This window comes from Zeus faber (assembly GCF_960531495.2).
Source record: "Zeus faber genome assembly, chromosome: 21".
Taxonomy (NCBI): Eukaryota; Metazoa; Chordata; class Actinopteri; order Zeiformes; family Zeidae; genus Zeus; species Zeus faber.
In genome coordinates, this window is record NC_137208.1 from 20,304,802 (window position 1) to 20,319,887 (window position 15,086).

Below are 15,086 nucleotides of genomic sequence, written 5' to 3' on the forward strand. Positions count from 1 at the left end.
GAGCATATACCAGTGCCCCCCCATATAACCCATAATATGTATTATATACTGCATGTATCTCTCTCTCTCTCAACGACCGGTTACAACTGAAACTAAGCTGCTTTCACACATGAACTCCAGACATTATCCAGCGTTTCCCTTTAACACATTTAGCACACAATCGGAGGTTATTCATATCAGACGCGTTCACGCCTACTGGAAATGCTCTGTTCGGTTTAGACGAAGAGCGGAGCCTGGGCAGAGCGTGCATGAGACGGGGCGTGACGCAATGATGTATTACGCTGCAGAGTTTTACAGCACACCCAAGATGGCGGACGAGGCTACAGGCTTATGATTAATTGTCTTTTTTTTGCTTTGATATTCCATGTTTTTGGACGTATCCACAATATAAACGAGGAAAGGAATATAAAGGAAAGCAGAAAGGAGTACGAAGCAGCCACTCTCCGATCCCTTCTTCACCCTCGTTGAGTGGTCGTGTTGATCACCAGTCTCCTGATAGAGACATCATCAACATGCGACACGCCCTCTCGCTCGCTGTGAATTCTCTGGGCAATCACCCGCTCTGTTCACACATACCGCTCAATTGGACATTACGCAGACTTTGTACTAGGGTGCTGGCTGGTTTATGTCTGGACATTTGCGTTCACACATACACCTCCTCCGGGTAATGTCCAGATATTTTTAGGGTCTGTAGTGCATGTGTGAAAGCAGCTCTAGATTGACTCCTCTGGTGGATATTTGCATCCGATAGAGCGATACAGCCCCCCACCCCTTCGCTGTTACTTCAACACTTTAAGAGTTTAATGTGTCTTTCGCCCCTCCTCACTGTCTGTGTTCATCTTTGTTCCAAGGTGATATTTGAGCCGATAACCGTCTGGTTTGTGTTTTTTTTGTGCTTTTACTGTCGGGAGCCTTTGACCCACCGTAACACGGAGAAACCACAATGAAATGATGAAATACTTTTGTTGATATAAAAGCAATAAGCAGACACAAAGCAGACACGTGTATTATTTCCAAGTGTGTTTTATCACACCTGGAAATTATTTTTCTTGGACCACAATGCTGGGTCCAATGTGGACGGCAACAATAATGTGGTAAAAATTAAATTTGAACCTTTGAAGGCTTTAAATTATCAATTGGTGCGGCTCTCTCGCAGAAAGCAAACTCACAGTTTTTATTGTGCCTCTATAATGTACTTGTGATTTTCTTTAGTGGTAAGACATAGCGGTTAAATAATAAAGAAATCCTAATAATTTACAATTGCCTTACCAAACAGTAACATTCAATACACCAGCATAACATGAATACTGGAATGAGATTTGATTTGCAGATTTTGAGCGTCTTTGTTCTTGTGAGCACACTGACAGGAAGTACTGCTGCCGCACAAGGCAGTTATGCCGAGATTGAATTAATGCGCGAGTTACGAGGCGAGTTTTGGTGCTGTAGCCACAAAAACAAATGATCAGATTAAAAAGAAAAGCTGGTTCAAATGCAAAAAGAAAACATACATAGATAGATATAGATAGATCGCCAACATGCAAAATTATACTATCCACTTAATACTTTTTCAACATAAAAATGTTTGAAAAAATTAAAAAAGTTTAAATTTTGAAATTGAAAAATCAATATGCTTAAAGTGACTTTGTTTTACAAAACAGAGAATGTGTATGCCATTGCATCTAGGACACAGTTAGTCTGCAAGTGGAGTTCAACTTCTCAACCTCTACCCGGCCAACCACACCCCCATACCAACCCCCAGCGCCCCGCCACCCTGGAAACCCCAGCGCTCAATGTGTGCTGTTGGTAAATGCAGTTAAATTTGCAGGGTGTGGGGGTGCGAGTCCTCCAAGCATGTCGAACCCGAATCATTCGCAAATGTGTTTTCTTGTCTTTGTTATGTAAGCCTCATATCAGACTGTCCCATAAACAGGTACAAAGAAAGATACACATGCAAATGTAATTCTGTGAGCGACTCATCTCCTATTAGGGAAAACTGGCAATGAGAGAAGCACAGTTAATACTATTCCCCATCGTCTTGGCTGGTCATCGCGTGTATGACAGTGTGTCATAATCTGGCTCCCAGCAGAGGACTGTAGATGCTGGTGATCTCCTGTCTGTGTCGGTGTTGGTGTCCCTGAAGCCGGCGTTGTTATTTTGTGGCTGCAGTTTTTGATGGATTTGGCAGCTCATCGTTAACTCCCTCATTATTCCGTAATCCGCATATCGTATGTCTCCCATTTGGTGTTCTTACATCGTGTGGTTGGAGTTTGACAACATCTTAAGATAATTCCTCTCCCCCTTCCACCTGTTTCTCACTTCCGCCTCCGCATACAAAATACATAAAGCGTCTTGGAAATGGAGTGCTGATGTGAAGTTTATTCTCACCAGTTTGGCTCTTGCTATTTTCCCACTGATGGAAAACAGAAAGCAAGAAAAACTGTAAATTATTTGCCTAGAAATATTTTTCAAATCTTCGCCTTGGTTATATATTATCTTATATTATATTATCTTTTGTATCTAATTAGCCAGTGCCCAATCTTAGCTTCTTAAATATTGTCTATTTCCTCAGTTTTTACTATTGCCTAAAGATTGGTAATATGAATATTTTATTATATTTCTATATAAAACAGTAATATAAACTGTTATATGAATTCATTAAAAATAGTAGTAGTGGTCTCTGGAGTAGTAGTAGTAGCCGAAGTACCCTGCCTGTCAAATCGTCCCATAAGCCCTTACACTCATTTTGAAGTGACATTAAATTCTAAATTATCATGCAGCATCCAAAATTGCATACCATGTAGTACGCCTAGTAAGTGAATCAATTGAATGCATTAAATAGTGTGCGAACAGTTCATATGTTAAAATATTTCTGTGCAGTGTTGTCATCAACCCACAAAGTACTAAAGGGAACAGCTATATGACAATGTAGAATGTCCAAAAAGCCTTTTTCTTCATCTTCTAAAGTACACTGGATGAAGTACGTAGTAGGAAATTTCAGACGCAGCATAAATTAAGTTCCAGTAAGGAGAAAGGCCAAAAGTGGAGGGGGTACAAATACCACTACCCTTGGGACCATTTCCTGTTGACATGGTATGGCGGTCTTCATTGGCCAGATGTTTACAAAAAACATGCAAAATCGATGGCTGGACCATCAGGTTGGGACATTGGGGGGGTATTTGGGATGCAGGGTTAGTATTAATAGTAATATTAATTGTTATATTTTTAGTCAGCACTCCTGCTCTTTGAGGCTTTATGAATGCAGCCCTGGTAGTTCTCACTGTGCCTTCTTGTCTCCCACGGTGCATTGCCACTCACCTCAGCAAGAACCGCTACTCGGTGGCCTACGCCGCCCAGAAGTCCTGGCTGCTCAACGCCACGGTGGAGGAGAACATCACCTTCGGAAGCCCCTTTAATAAACAGAGGTAATGCAACAGTAGGGCTCCAAGGGAACTTTCACACATGTTGCCACAGTCTTCTGGAGAACCAACAAGTTGCTGTTTGATTAAAGCCTCGGTGCACTATTTTCAGTTTCTCCCTTCAGTATGGTCAAGTAACTTCCTCCAAACCTTGGAGATGAAGGTCATTTATGATACTATTATATTATATTATAGCTTACTATAAGTAGATATTGAATCTATCCGCTGTTTGTCCTCTGTCCTCTCCTAACTACAAGGAGTTGTGGGTAGCACTATATTGCCACACCCAAATGCCAACTCAGGTTCTAGGATCATCCAGGGACAAGGAGAAATCCCGATACATGGGAAGACGATACAAACTAGTCACATAAATACCCCAGTGAGGAGCCCCAGTTGACTCTATTCTAAATGATTGATTCTAAATCTGTCTGTGACTGGGTTGTTTTGCATTCCTCAAGGTACAAGGCAGTGATTGACGCCTGCTCTCTGCAACCGGACATCGACCTGCTTCCCTTCGGAGACCAGACTGAGATTGGGGAAAGGGTCAGTTTCCCATTTTCAAAAAGGAGCCATAACATGTTTTTGCCTTGTGATCTATCAATGTGCCTGTTTCTCGCTACTGACACCTTGGAAACCCTTTCTCCGCCCCAATGTGCAATGATGTTTTCCAGGGCATTAACCTGAGCGGGGGCCAGAGACAGAGGATATGTGTGGGCCGGGCCCTCTACCAAAACACCAACATAGTCTTTTTGGTGAGTTTAATTCATGCCTCAGTTGTTTGGCATGTGCTGTGTCTAATCTGGTGTTACGCTGTTTCCAGTCAAAGCAAAACAAACATATGAATCACTCAGTGAAATGGAAAAGAAAAAGTCGGTACTCGTCAGAACTGAAGTCATCCGCCATGTTCTCATTAGTAATCTCCCTGGTGCATCCCGACATCATGAATTACAAAGAAGAGAATGAAGACCTACTCTTAAAGGGTACCAACATTCTGATACAGCGTAATATCTATTCTCCATTGTGTTATTTGTGATTGATTGTTTTATTATTTCATTGATTGATTGACTATACCATGTGTTCAGTCATGGACAGGGATGCTGTTGGGTTTCTGGGTTTCTAAGTACGAGTGTCTTTGACAACACATTCAGATCAGAGGGTTTGCGGATGACCCTCTTGAGGTTATTGTGGTAATTGTGCCGTCATCATGGCAACAGACAGTTTGGATAAGTTAAGTGGAGAGCATTCGGGACAATACAAATAGTTATGTCAACAAACAGGCGCTGAGCGCCTAGATTCCTCCGTTCTATTCAGTCATGTATTTGTCTTTCTGATCATCCACCACATCTTTTAATTGTCTACTAAGCACACGCCCAGATTAAAGAGTATATCTGTCATTCTTTTAGCCAGCCATCATATTTTACTAATGTGTTAATTGTCTAAAGCAGCTTAATAATTGACAAAACACTGTCATGTGTAATGTGAATTAGCATGAGAAATCGTTTCAGACACGTTGATCGGGTCATGCGTCACTGACGAGATGCGCTCACCATGGCGCAAGGAGACATTTTAGTTACTCAAGGAGTGAATTCAGGAAAATGCAATGGCCACAGGATAAGCAGATGGATGTATTTTCACCTACAAAGTTGGAAACAAACTATTAAAACTAACAGGTTTTTAAGGACAAATACCTTGAAATGAGAAAGTACCTCTCACAGTAAACTGTGACAGTTTCGCCGAGCACCTGCCACCCAAGTGGCGTTTTCAGGGCCCTCCGGCACAGAGACACAGAAGACAGGGGTTGTTAACACCAATTTATTGTAGAGAGTGGGCTAGCTGGAATTAGCCCAGGAGCAGATAGAACATGTCATGAAATGGGATCCTATCCTGAGTGTGTGTGGTGATGGCAGCTTTACCTGCTGCTCGTCAGACCAACCAACGAGCAACAGGTATGCAGCCACCCTGATCCCAATCACCTAGATCCAGGTCAGGTGAGGCTGCTCACCACACAATCCCCACACCACACAAACCTTCTGTAAAAGGCCTCTCTCACCTCATGTATCATGGCCATTCCAGGGTTGTCCAAAGTCTTATTTTTAAGGTTGTTCATTCGAGTCTATTGCTTACACACAAAGCAGCACCAAAACAAGGTCTAGGTGGGTTGGAAGTACATAAATTAAATGGGATTTTTCTTGAATGATTCTTACTGTCTCCTCCCACACAGGATGACCCTTTCTCGGCATTGGACATCCACCTCAGCGATCACCTGATGCAGGATGGAATCCTTAAGTTCCTGCAAGACAACAAGCGCACCGTGGTGTTGGTCACCCACAAGCTGCAGTACCTCATACATGCCGACTGGGTAAGAAGTCCTTGAAAAGTACACTGTGGCAGTTCCCCCTGCCACCTGTGGTGTTTTCAGTGGCGTTTTCAGGGCCCTCTTGGAGAGAGACACAGTCAATGGGGTTAAAAACACACCAGTTTTATTGTAGTGAGTGGGCAAGGTGGAACAAGCCCGGAACAGATGTAAAACATGTCATGAGTGTGTGGGGATGGGGTTTTTACCTGTTGCTCATTCATTACTAGGGGTTTGCAATACCCCAAAATTTGGTTTTGATTTAATACCAAGTAATACAAGGCCATAATCACCGATATAGGGGCGGGGGTTAAGTTGCCATGCGTGAGGCGGCACTAGTGATGGGACTTCCGGCTCTTTTTAGTGAGCCAGATCAGTTGGCACAGCTCAGCAATAAATCAATAAAAACCTTAATTAATGTAAAACAACATTTTTACATTTTTCGTCATATTGACGGTTCAAGAATAACTATCCTAATTGTATAACAACCTGCACAACATACAAAGTCTCTCTCCCATCTATGGCTCTTAATGTTAATGATAACACAAAAGTGAGACGTTTTAGGTTGTATTTAACAAATACGTTGCAGGATCATCCTATTATTGTCTTGTTTTGAAAAAAAAAAAAAAAAAAAAAAAAGCCAAAAATAAATCGACTCTCAGACCGGAGGCCTATAGAACCGACTCGTTCGAGACCGACACGTCATTACGCAGCACTCCAACTAGGAAGTTGCACGCAGACATTCATGAAACGCGCGTGCGGATAGGATCACCCGATCACCACATGAACAGTGATGGGCACCAAGCAAGCGCAAGTTAGGAAATATATATGTAGAATAAATCATTAATTTTTTTATTATTTTGGAGAGAGAAACTGATCCCTTTTTTGGTATCGATCCTATTGACGCTAGAAAAAACGAGATGTACTTGTAGTATCGGTAGTATACTTATACTATACTTTTGGTATCAAGCCGCCCACTCCTATTGATTATTCTAACAAGCAACAGGCATACAGCCACACGGATCCTGGGCCCAATTACCTAGACCCAAGAGAGGTGTGACTGCTTAGGTCAGACAAGCCCCACACCACATACACCATAGACAGTTATGTCATTATGTTCATTATTGATGCTAGTTAGTAGCTTGGTATTGGTAAGAATCGGCTTAATTTTAATTTCTAATTGCTGAGCAAACTTAATGGTAAAAGCAAGAAGTGAAAATGGCTGGAGGTGGCAGATGATGTATTTTTTTTTCCCCCATTTAAAAGTTTTTGTATGTTTTTGTGTTGATGTTTGCTGTGCTGTCCAGATCATCGCTATGAAGGATGGCTCTGTGCTGAGAGAGGGAACCCTGAAAGACATCCAGACTCACGACGTGGAGCTGTATGAACACTGGAAGACCCTGATGAACAGACAGGACCAGGAGTTAGAGAAGGTACGAAGGCGCACGCGGATTGTTTTTCCGGCAGAGTTTGGCTTGGATTGATTCAGGAACGGTTTTCATGTAAATTCCTTCAAGGTTTGGTCGACCGAGTGATTCAGTCAGACAAACCAAAGTGTTCGAAAAAACAACGGAGGCAAACAACGTTTCTGGCCGATAGGCTTTAGGGCCCTGGCGAGAGTATTAGTGAACACCTCAGGAAGCCTCACTTAGCGATGTTTTAATGTAATCTCTCTATTGGACTGCAATATATCCAGGACACAGAGGTGGACAGTCAGACGGCACTGGAGAGGAAGACGCTGAGGAGAGCCTTCTACTCCAGAGAGGCCAAGAACCAGATAGACGATGAAGATGAAGGTCTGCATTCCTTCTTGACTGGTGCTTCGTTTCAAACTACTCACTAAGCACTTCAGAGTAAAATCTATCCATTTGACTACTCCAGACAAAGTAAAATCGATATAGTTCACTACTCCCTACAAAAAACAATCAATATCGTTGATGACTCTCTACATAGTAAAATCTATATACATTAGTTCACTACTTCCTATTCCCTACATAGTAAAATCTACATAGTTCACTCGTTTCGAAAAAATATAGCGTATAGTGTATAGTTAGAAAAACAGCTTGAAGAGATCAGCTTACGTAACTTTTTTGAACAGTTTTGAATATTAATATCATATATTAAAATATTAATATGATTATTTCTTCCCCCCAGAGGAAGAGGAGGAGGAAGAAGAGGATGACAACATGTCCACCACCACTAACAGACGATCTAAGATTCCATGGAGGGTAATGCATAAATCCATCCATCTATCCATCTATCAACAACCTCTATCTGCCATCCATCCATCTAGCCATCTTCTCTTCCATCCATCTACTGTACCTATCCATTCATACAGCCATCCATCAATATTGCATTGTCCTCCTACCCAGCCATCCCCCAATCCATCCATTCATCCATTCATCCATCTACTAATCCTTCCATCTCTGTATCTATCTGTCCATCCATCCTCCATCTACCTTTCTATCTACCTACCATTCAAATGGCCATCTTTCAATATGTTGCTTTGTCCCACTCATCTATTTATCATTTCCATCTATTTACTGTTCTATCATCTATCTACCGATCCACCTATCACCTCTCAATCCATCCACCAACATCCACCAATCCCTCCATCCATGCAACTACCAATCCATACATTCACTGATCCATCCACCAATCTATCCATCCATCCATGTACCAGTCCCTCCATCCATCTACTAATCCATCCATCCATCCATGTTGTTTCTCTGATGAGTGCCTCCCACACATTTCCCTCAGATGTGCTGGTGTTACTTATCTTCCGGCGGCTTCTTCATGGTCTTCCTCATGGTGTTCTCCAAGCTCCTCAAACACTCCGTCATGGTCGCCATCGACTACTGGCTGGCTCTCTGGACTTCGTCCAAACCCAGTCAGAGCATTGGGGTGGAGCCAGACGCAGCAAACACAACGGGATGGGCCAACGGAAACATCAGCACTAACACTACGTCATCCATTGCTGTGGATGCACAGGTAGAGTAGAAATAATGAGAATGATGAGAATATTTGATCCTGTCTATCAGTATTAGATTTACACTTTCATTTATTATTCGTGTGTGTGTGTGTGTGTGTGTGTGTGTGTGTGTGTGTGTGTGTGTGTGTGTGTGTGTGTGTGTGTGTGTGTGTGTGTGTGTGTGTGTGTGTGTGTGTGTGTGTGTGTGTGTGTGTGTGTGTGTGTGTGTGTGTGTGCGTGTGTGTGTGTGCGTGCAGATTGACGCGTACTATCTCACGGGGTTCATCATCTTGTGCGCGGCCGGCATCACCCTTTGCCTCATCACCTCTCTCACCGTGGAGTTCCTGGGTCTGTCTGCTGCCACCAACCTCCACCACAACCTGCTCAACAAGATCATCCATGCGCCCATCAGGTGGGCGCACACATACACACACAAACAATCCCAGCATTATCTAGTCCCGTCAACTAAACATGGAACCTCAACCGTCTGTGGAGAAGTATGCGTCTAATGATATTGTGTCTTCTCTTCTTCCTTAGGTTCTTTGACATCACACCCCTGGGCCAGATCTTGAACCGCTTCTCGGCCGATACCAACATTATCGACCAGGTAGAGTCGGGCGGGGAACTTTTCAAACCCAAGCGGTTCTGCAAACCCCGTTAGAGTCTACCGTTTTGAAATGGATACACTAGGAATGGGGGTATTGGCGACGACTAGATGATCAGAGACGACAGAAACCCCACACCCAACTGACAGCAGTTGATGAAACACAGAGGCAGTCCAGTCTATTGACTTTGACGTTGCACCCAAAGTGTTTAAACCGAGAGAAAAATACTTGAAAATGTAATTTGGGGGAACACTGGGTGAGGACTGTCCCTGGAGCATAGGGGGAGTTGCACAGAGATACAGTAACCCATCATCCAGAGGGCGTCGGTTTCAGAATCTGTTCTGTGGTATTGCCAATGACTTTACTGGGAATATGGTCTTGTCAATTTGAAACGCTTAACCCTGAAACATTCATCAGCTCATCTTTTGCTTACTCGCTCACCTTTTTCCACATATTCGTCTTTTCAACTTCCCGTTTCTGTCAGAATGTGAGTTGTTGATACAGTTGCGTATTGTTTATTGTATCTTTTTAATGTTTATTATATATTTCCAAGTTTTTTTGTTACTTGTTTGGGTTTATTTTTTATTATTATTCATTGATTCATTCGTGGTTCACGGTATATGGTTTATTGTTTAAGTTTATTTTTATTGTTGATTTTTAGGATGATTTGAATATTGCCATTTTATAAAATTTTTATTCTTAGAACTTTATTCATATTTTATCTATCTATCTATCTATCTATCTATCTATCTATCTATCTATCTATCTATCTATCTATCTATCTATCTATCTATCTATCTATCTGTCTGTCTATCTATCTATCTATCTATCTATCTATCTATCTATCTATCTATCTATCTATCTATCTGTCTATCTGTCTATCTGTCTATCTGTCTGTCTGTCTGTCTGTCTGTCTGTCTGTCTGTCTGTCTGTCTGTCTGTCTATCTATCTATCTATCTATCTATCTATCTATCTATCTATCTATCTATCTATCTATCTCAGCACATCCCTCCCACCCTGGAGTCCCTGACGCGCTCCACCCTGCTGTGCCTATCAGCCATCGGAGTCATCGCCTCCATCACCCCGGCCTTCCTGGCCGCTCTGCTGCCCCTGGCCGTGGCCTTCTACTTCATCCAGAAGTACTTCCGCGTGGCCTCCAAGTGAGTGGGAACCACCAAATCCACTTCTGATCATGCGTGAGCGGTCTGGAGGAAAAGGGAGCTGATATGAGTTATAGTCATGTCGGGCACTGAACGTTTCAATAGTCAGTGGGGTTATGAGTGACATCACTGATATTGATCACCCTTTAAGTTAAATATTTTTCAGTAACTGATTTATCTGCTGCCTTTCTTAAAAAAAACAACATCTAACATGAGTATTGGACTTATACCTGATACCTTTCAGAATCAGAATCACAAACTGTTTATTCTATCTAAAAATAATAATTAAATAAAATACAATATAAAGTAAAGTAAAAAAATTGATAAATAAGTCCAATATATATACAATATATGCCACAAAGTACAAAACACATACATTCTCATGTAACCTGGCTGTATCAATAGAGCACCTTTACTCACGGAAAAGTGTTCAATGAGTAAGTCCACCCATCAAATTCTCTCGCTCTCTCTCTCTCTCTCTCTCTCTCTCCCTCTCGCTCTTTCTATTTTCTTTCTCTCTCTCTCTCTCTCTCTCTCTCTCCCTCTCGCTCTTTCTATTTTCTTTCTCTCTCTTTCACTCTCTAACCAACTCAGGGATCTACAGGATCTCGATGACTCCACGCAGCTTCCACTGCTCTGCCACTTCTCCGAGACGGCCGAAGGCCTCACCACCATCAGAGCGTTCAGGTACAGTAAAGGCCACACACTCACACACACTGATGCACACGCACACACACAAGCAAAAGAGAACCAGGCCCATGCGCATGAACTAAAAGTGGCTTCTACAGGAGAAAAAAATAATTATTATATACGTTGCGTAATATTTATGCAATTATTTTTGAACATTTCAAACCCAAAGGTTAACCCTAAGCCAAGAAACTATAAAAACTACAATTCTGCGCAATTTTGTTATGCATGCAATTGCCTCATAGGGAAAGTAGTTGTAATATTATAAACAGTGGAAATTAAACAGATTTATAGGTGGAAATTGACATGCATGTGTTACTGGGGGTTCATTTGGTCATGGAATATAGCTACGTTTTCAGAATTTACATATGTCATTTGCAAAGGCCTGATTTATATGTTAGGCCATTGTAAGTGGCGCCCCCTATTGACACTACCCCCTCCCCCTCTAAAAGTACGTGTCCAGAGTCGTCCGGAACAGTTGACCTTATTTTGATATCTCTTTTAATTATTGAGATATAGGGCTTCAAAGGTGGCCTCTGGTCAGGGTTCAAAGGTCAATATCAGAGTTTAGGGTCCACTGAAATCTCTCAAGTTTTCATATTTTAACACAAGATGAGAGACCTTTCCAAAAATGTGTTTGTTTATGTTCTACGACAAAGTGAAAAAAATAAAAATAAAAAATCCAGTGTTGGATTTTGGCAGTGGGGTGCCAAGTGTGGATTCCCAGTCCATTCACAATCTAAATGTAATTAAAAAAAAAAAATGTTTTACTTTGTCATATCACAATCACAATTTTTTTTCTATAAATCTTTCAATAAATCCCCTCAACCCTTTGGAAGATAATGAAGTAAGTTTCAAATTTTTTTTTCTTCTAAATTTAGTTTTTATTTTCTGTTTTTTCTTCGACATTTTTGTTGCTGAGCAGTAGCAGCACTAGAGGCAGTAGTAGTTGAAGTATTATAGTCTTATTTATCTCTCCCTCTCGTTCCCAGAGTTTTAATCCAACACAAAGCAGCTCTCACTGTTTTTTCTGAGATCCCTCGTTCTCCCAGAGGACTTCCTCCCCACACACACTCACACAGACGCATACACGCAGCCTCAGACGTTCACCGAGTCTCTAGCTTTTCCTAACGGCACATCTCGGGTCAGAGACTTAGTCAAACCAGTTATAACATTATCCACTGGTCTCCATTCAAACCAAGGCCCTGGTTGATCCTATAGCCGGATGCAGTCTAATTTGTTTAAAGGTTTTTAATTCATTTTTATTCAGAAAATCTCTTTAAATCTTAGGAAAAAAAACAAAAATGTTTTTTTTTTTTCATATTTCACATAAGGTTGCTGTTTTTTTCCTTTTTCATTTATATTTTTTATTTCATTTATGAGAGAGAGAGAGTGAGAGAGGGAGAGAGAGAGAGAGAGAGAGAGAGAGAGAGAGAGAGAGAGATTTTTTTTTTTTGATTTTTAAAGCATCTTTATTTTAACAATTTCTCTAGTTCACAGTTACAGACAATACAACAAACACACTTGGTTCACTAACAGAGTCCTACACGTTAAAAACAGACTGGAAGCACAGGTCGTCCTCCACCAGGGAACAGATGGCGTCATTAAAACACCACAGCTTGATGAAGACGTCCAGACTCTTCATCAGTCTGTGAAAGTTAAAATCAATCAAGACTCTGGCCCTGACCAACGCTACAAACACTCTTCCTAAAACACTCTCCTTTTCCCCTCAGTTTGTTCCTTCTCGTGAGGTAGACGGCCATCTTCGCTTCCCCTACTAGAAAATTAAGCAGTCGCCATTTCTCTGCGTTGGCCCTGTAGTATCCAACCCCAAAAATAAAACCGTTTCTGGACCACTCCTCCTTAAAGAGCTTAAAACTTTATTTTAAAAGACTAAAAAGCTCTAAAAGTCTGTCGCACTCTGCAAAACAGTGAAACGCGGACTCTGGCAGTTTGCAGAATGGACATTCATTTGCGACCGTGGGATTAAAAACAGAAACAAAGCTGTTGACAGCTATGGCTCCATGTAGGACCCTCCATTGGAGAGAGAGAGAGAAAACGAGAGAGAGAGAGAGAGAGAGAGAGAGAGAGAGCCCTTTCCCAAGCACGTCCGCAATGTTGCATTTTTTTTAAATTTGTGCGGTGGGTAGAGACGGGGTGAACACAGGGCTAATCACTTCATAGTTTATTTTGCATCTTTTTTGGTTTTTATTTATTTTCAATTACTCTGACTTTCCCCATCTTCTCGCTTTGCTCCACGTGCTGTCTGACTGATTGGAGAAAGCTAGATGGATGGATGGCCAGTTTTGGATGGATGGATGGATAGATGGATGAAGGATGAGTGGATGAAAGGATGAGTTGATAGATCAATATATAGATATGTAGATGGATGGATAGATAATGTTTGGCAAGAGAAGGGATTTGCGATATACAGTGAAGCTAAAGATGAATTTCTATAGCTTAACCTAACCTCAAATGAACTAGAGGATATGGATCATATTCAATATGCAATAACCTAACCATAAACAATGAAAGAAATCGAACAATAACGGAAAATAAAAGCTAAGAATGAACAATGAATACATTTCGTAAATCTACAATAAGCACATTTTTGCCAGTTTAGGCAGTGGGTCCCTGGCTGCTCACTGAAGGCTGCATTCCAGATGGGAGATCAGATCTGACTCAATTTTTGTGTTTTCTTTCTGCACTGGAATGAGCCTGTGCATTCCCTGTAGGATCAATACACATCCACTCTTCTTTGCAACCCCCCCAAGGCACGAGGCTCGTTTTAAACAGCGGATGCTGGAGCTGACAGACACCAACAACACAGCTTACCTCTTCCTGTCCGCCGCCAACCGCTGGCTGGAGGTTCGAACGGTGAGGAAAAGGATATTTCAAAGTCATTCCGGTCACAGGAATGCCAGATGCGTAAAATTGTTATCGTAGTGCATTTTATTATATCATTGTATGGATATTGACTGACTGTCTGTACTTTGCTAATGGAATATTAGTTTGTTTGGCGTGTTGAATGATGCTGAGATAGATTAAATCATCTACATAGAGTAGTTGTCGGCAATCAAATATTTCCATGTCGCTCATTTTCCGATCTATTCCTAATTCCTATCCACAGATGCGCTATTTATTTTTTTTCAACCCGGGCCTAGGTTGCCAGTAGTAAGCGTGGCAACTTCCTGTTTCTAGTCTCTTAGGTTGGCGTGGATGTCGCCAAAAAAAACATTTTTTTTTTTTAATTTGCGGAAGCGTAAAAGAGTCAATAGAACCCTGAAAAACCCGATCAAGTACATGGTTTCTCTTTCCGCTATAACATTTAAAGACCGCCTGACTACATCGTGACATATTGTAAGATTGCCCAATTGCACTGTATTTAAGCACAGTGAGAGCCTGCAGCAGAGTGGTAAGCTTCTTCGTAGTCGAGTGTTGGCTAAGCGCAAGGCTGCGCTATTAAAGGGTTATAAACGATGGGAACCAACATTTTGATGAGGCCTGGGTTGAAAACTGGCGAACCCTCTCCTTAAATGTTATCAGACCGAGCGCAAGCGAAGCCTTGTAATTAATCCATTAAATTACTTCTATTTTGACGGGTTTGGCGCTTCAAATTGACCAGTGATTTGACCTTTTCTGACGTCCGGTCTCTGTCCCCCCCCCCCCCCCCCCTCTCTCCAGGACTACCTCGGGGCAGTGATAGTTCTGACGGCAGCCATCACCTCCATCTGGAGTTCAGAGAAGGGCGTTCCCTCTGGAGGACTGGTGGGCTTAGGACTCACCTACGCCCTCACGGTGAGCCAGAGACTCTACTCTGTAACCTGTCTGTCTGTCTGTCTGTCTGTCGGTCTAATATTTGGATCGCTCCATCCCTAAAGAGCAGCTGAACA

At 41.9% G+C, this 15,086-nt stretch overlaps 1 protein-coding gene across 5 annotated transcripts in view; it reads left to right on the plus strand.

Annotated features, from left to right (window-relative positions):
• Positions 1 to 15,086, plus strand: part of abcc9 (ATP-binding cassette, sub-family C (CFTR/MRP), member 9) — a 73,740-nt gene that overhangs the window by 33,263 nt on the left and 25,391 nt on the right. For all 5 annotated transcript variants that reach the window (XM_080022198.1, XM_080022201.1, XM_080022199.1 and 2 more), the window contains 14 exons: positions 3,321 to 3,422; positions 3,875 to 3,959; positions 4,088 to 4,168; positions 5,638 to 5,775; positions 7,077 to 7,202; positions 7,466 to 7,565; positions 7,924 to 7,997; positions 8,530 to 8,760; positions 8,998 to 9,152; positions 9,278 to 9,347; positions 10,349 to 10,506; positions 11,101 to 11,193; positions 13,968 to 14,070; positions 14,878 to 14,991. In XM_080022198.1, coding sequence (XP_079878324.1) covers positions 3,321 to 3,422; positions 3,875 to 3,959; positions 4,088 to 4,168; positions 5,638 to 5,775; positions 7,077 to 7,202; positions 7,466 to 7,565; positions 7,924 to 7,997; positions 8,530 to 8,760; positions 8,998 to 9,152; positions 9,278 to 9,347; positions 10,349 to 10,506; positions 11,101 to 11,193; positions 13,968 to 14,070; positions 14,878 to 14,991 — 1,630 coding nt within the window. The remainder of the gene's footprint in view (positions 1 to 3,320; positions 3,423 to 3,874; positions 3,960 to 4,087; positions 4,169 to 5,637; positions 5,776 to 7,076; positions 7,203 to 7,465; positions 7,566 to 7,923; positions 7,998 to 8,529; positions 8,761 to 8,997; positions 9,153 to 9,277; positions 9,348 to 10,348; positions 10,507 to 11,100; positions 11,194 to 13,967; positions 14,071 to 14,877; positions 14,992 to 15,086) is intronic.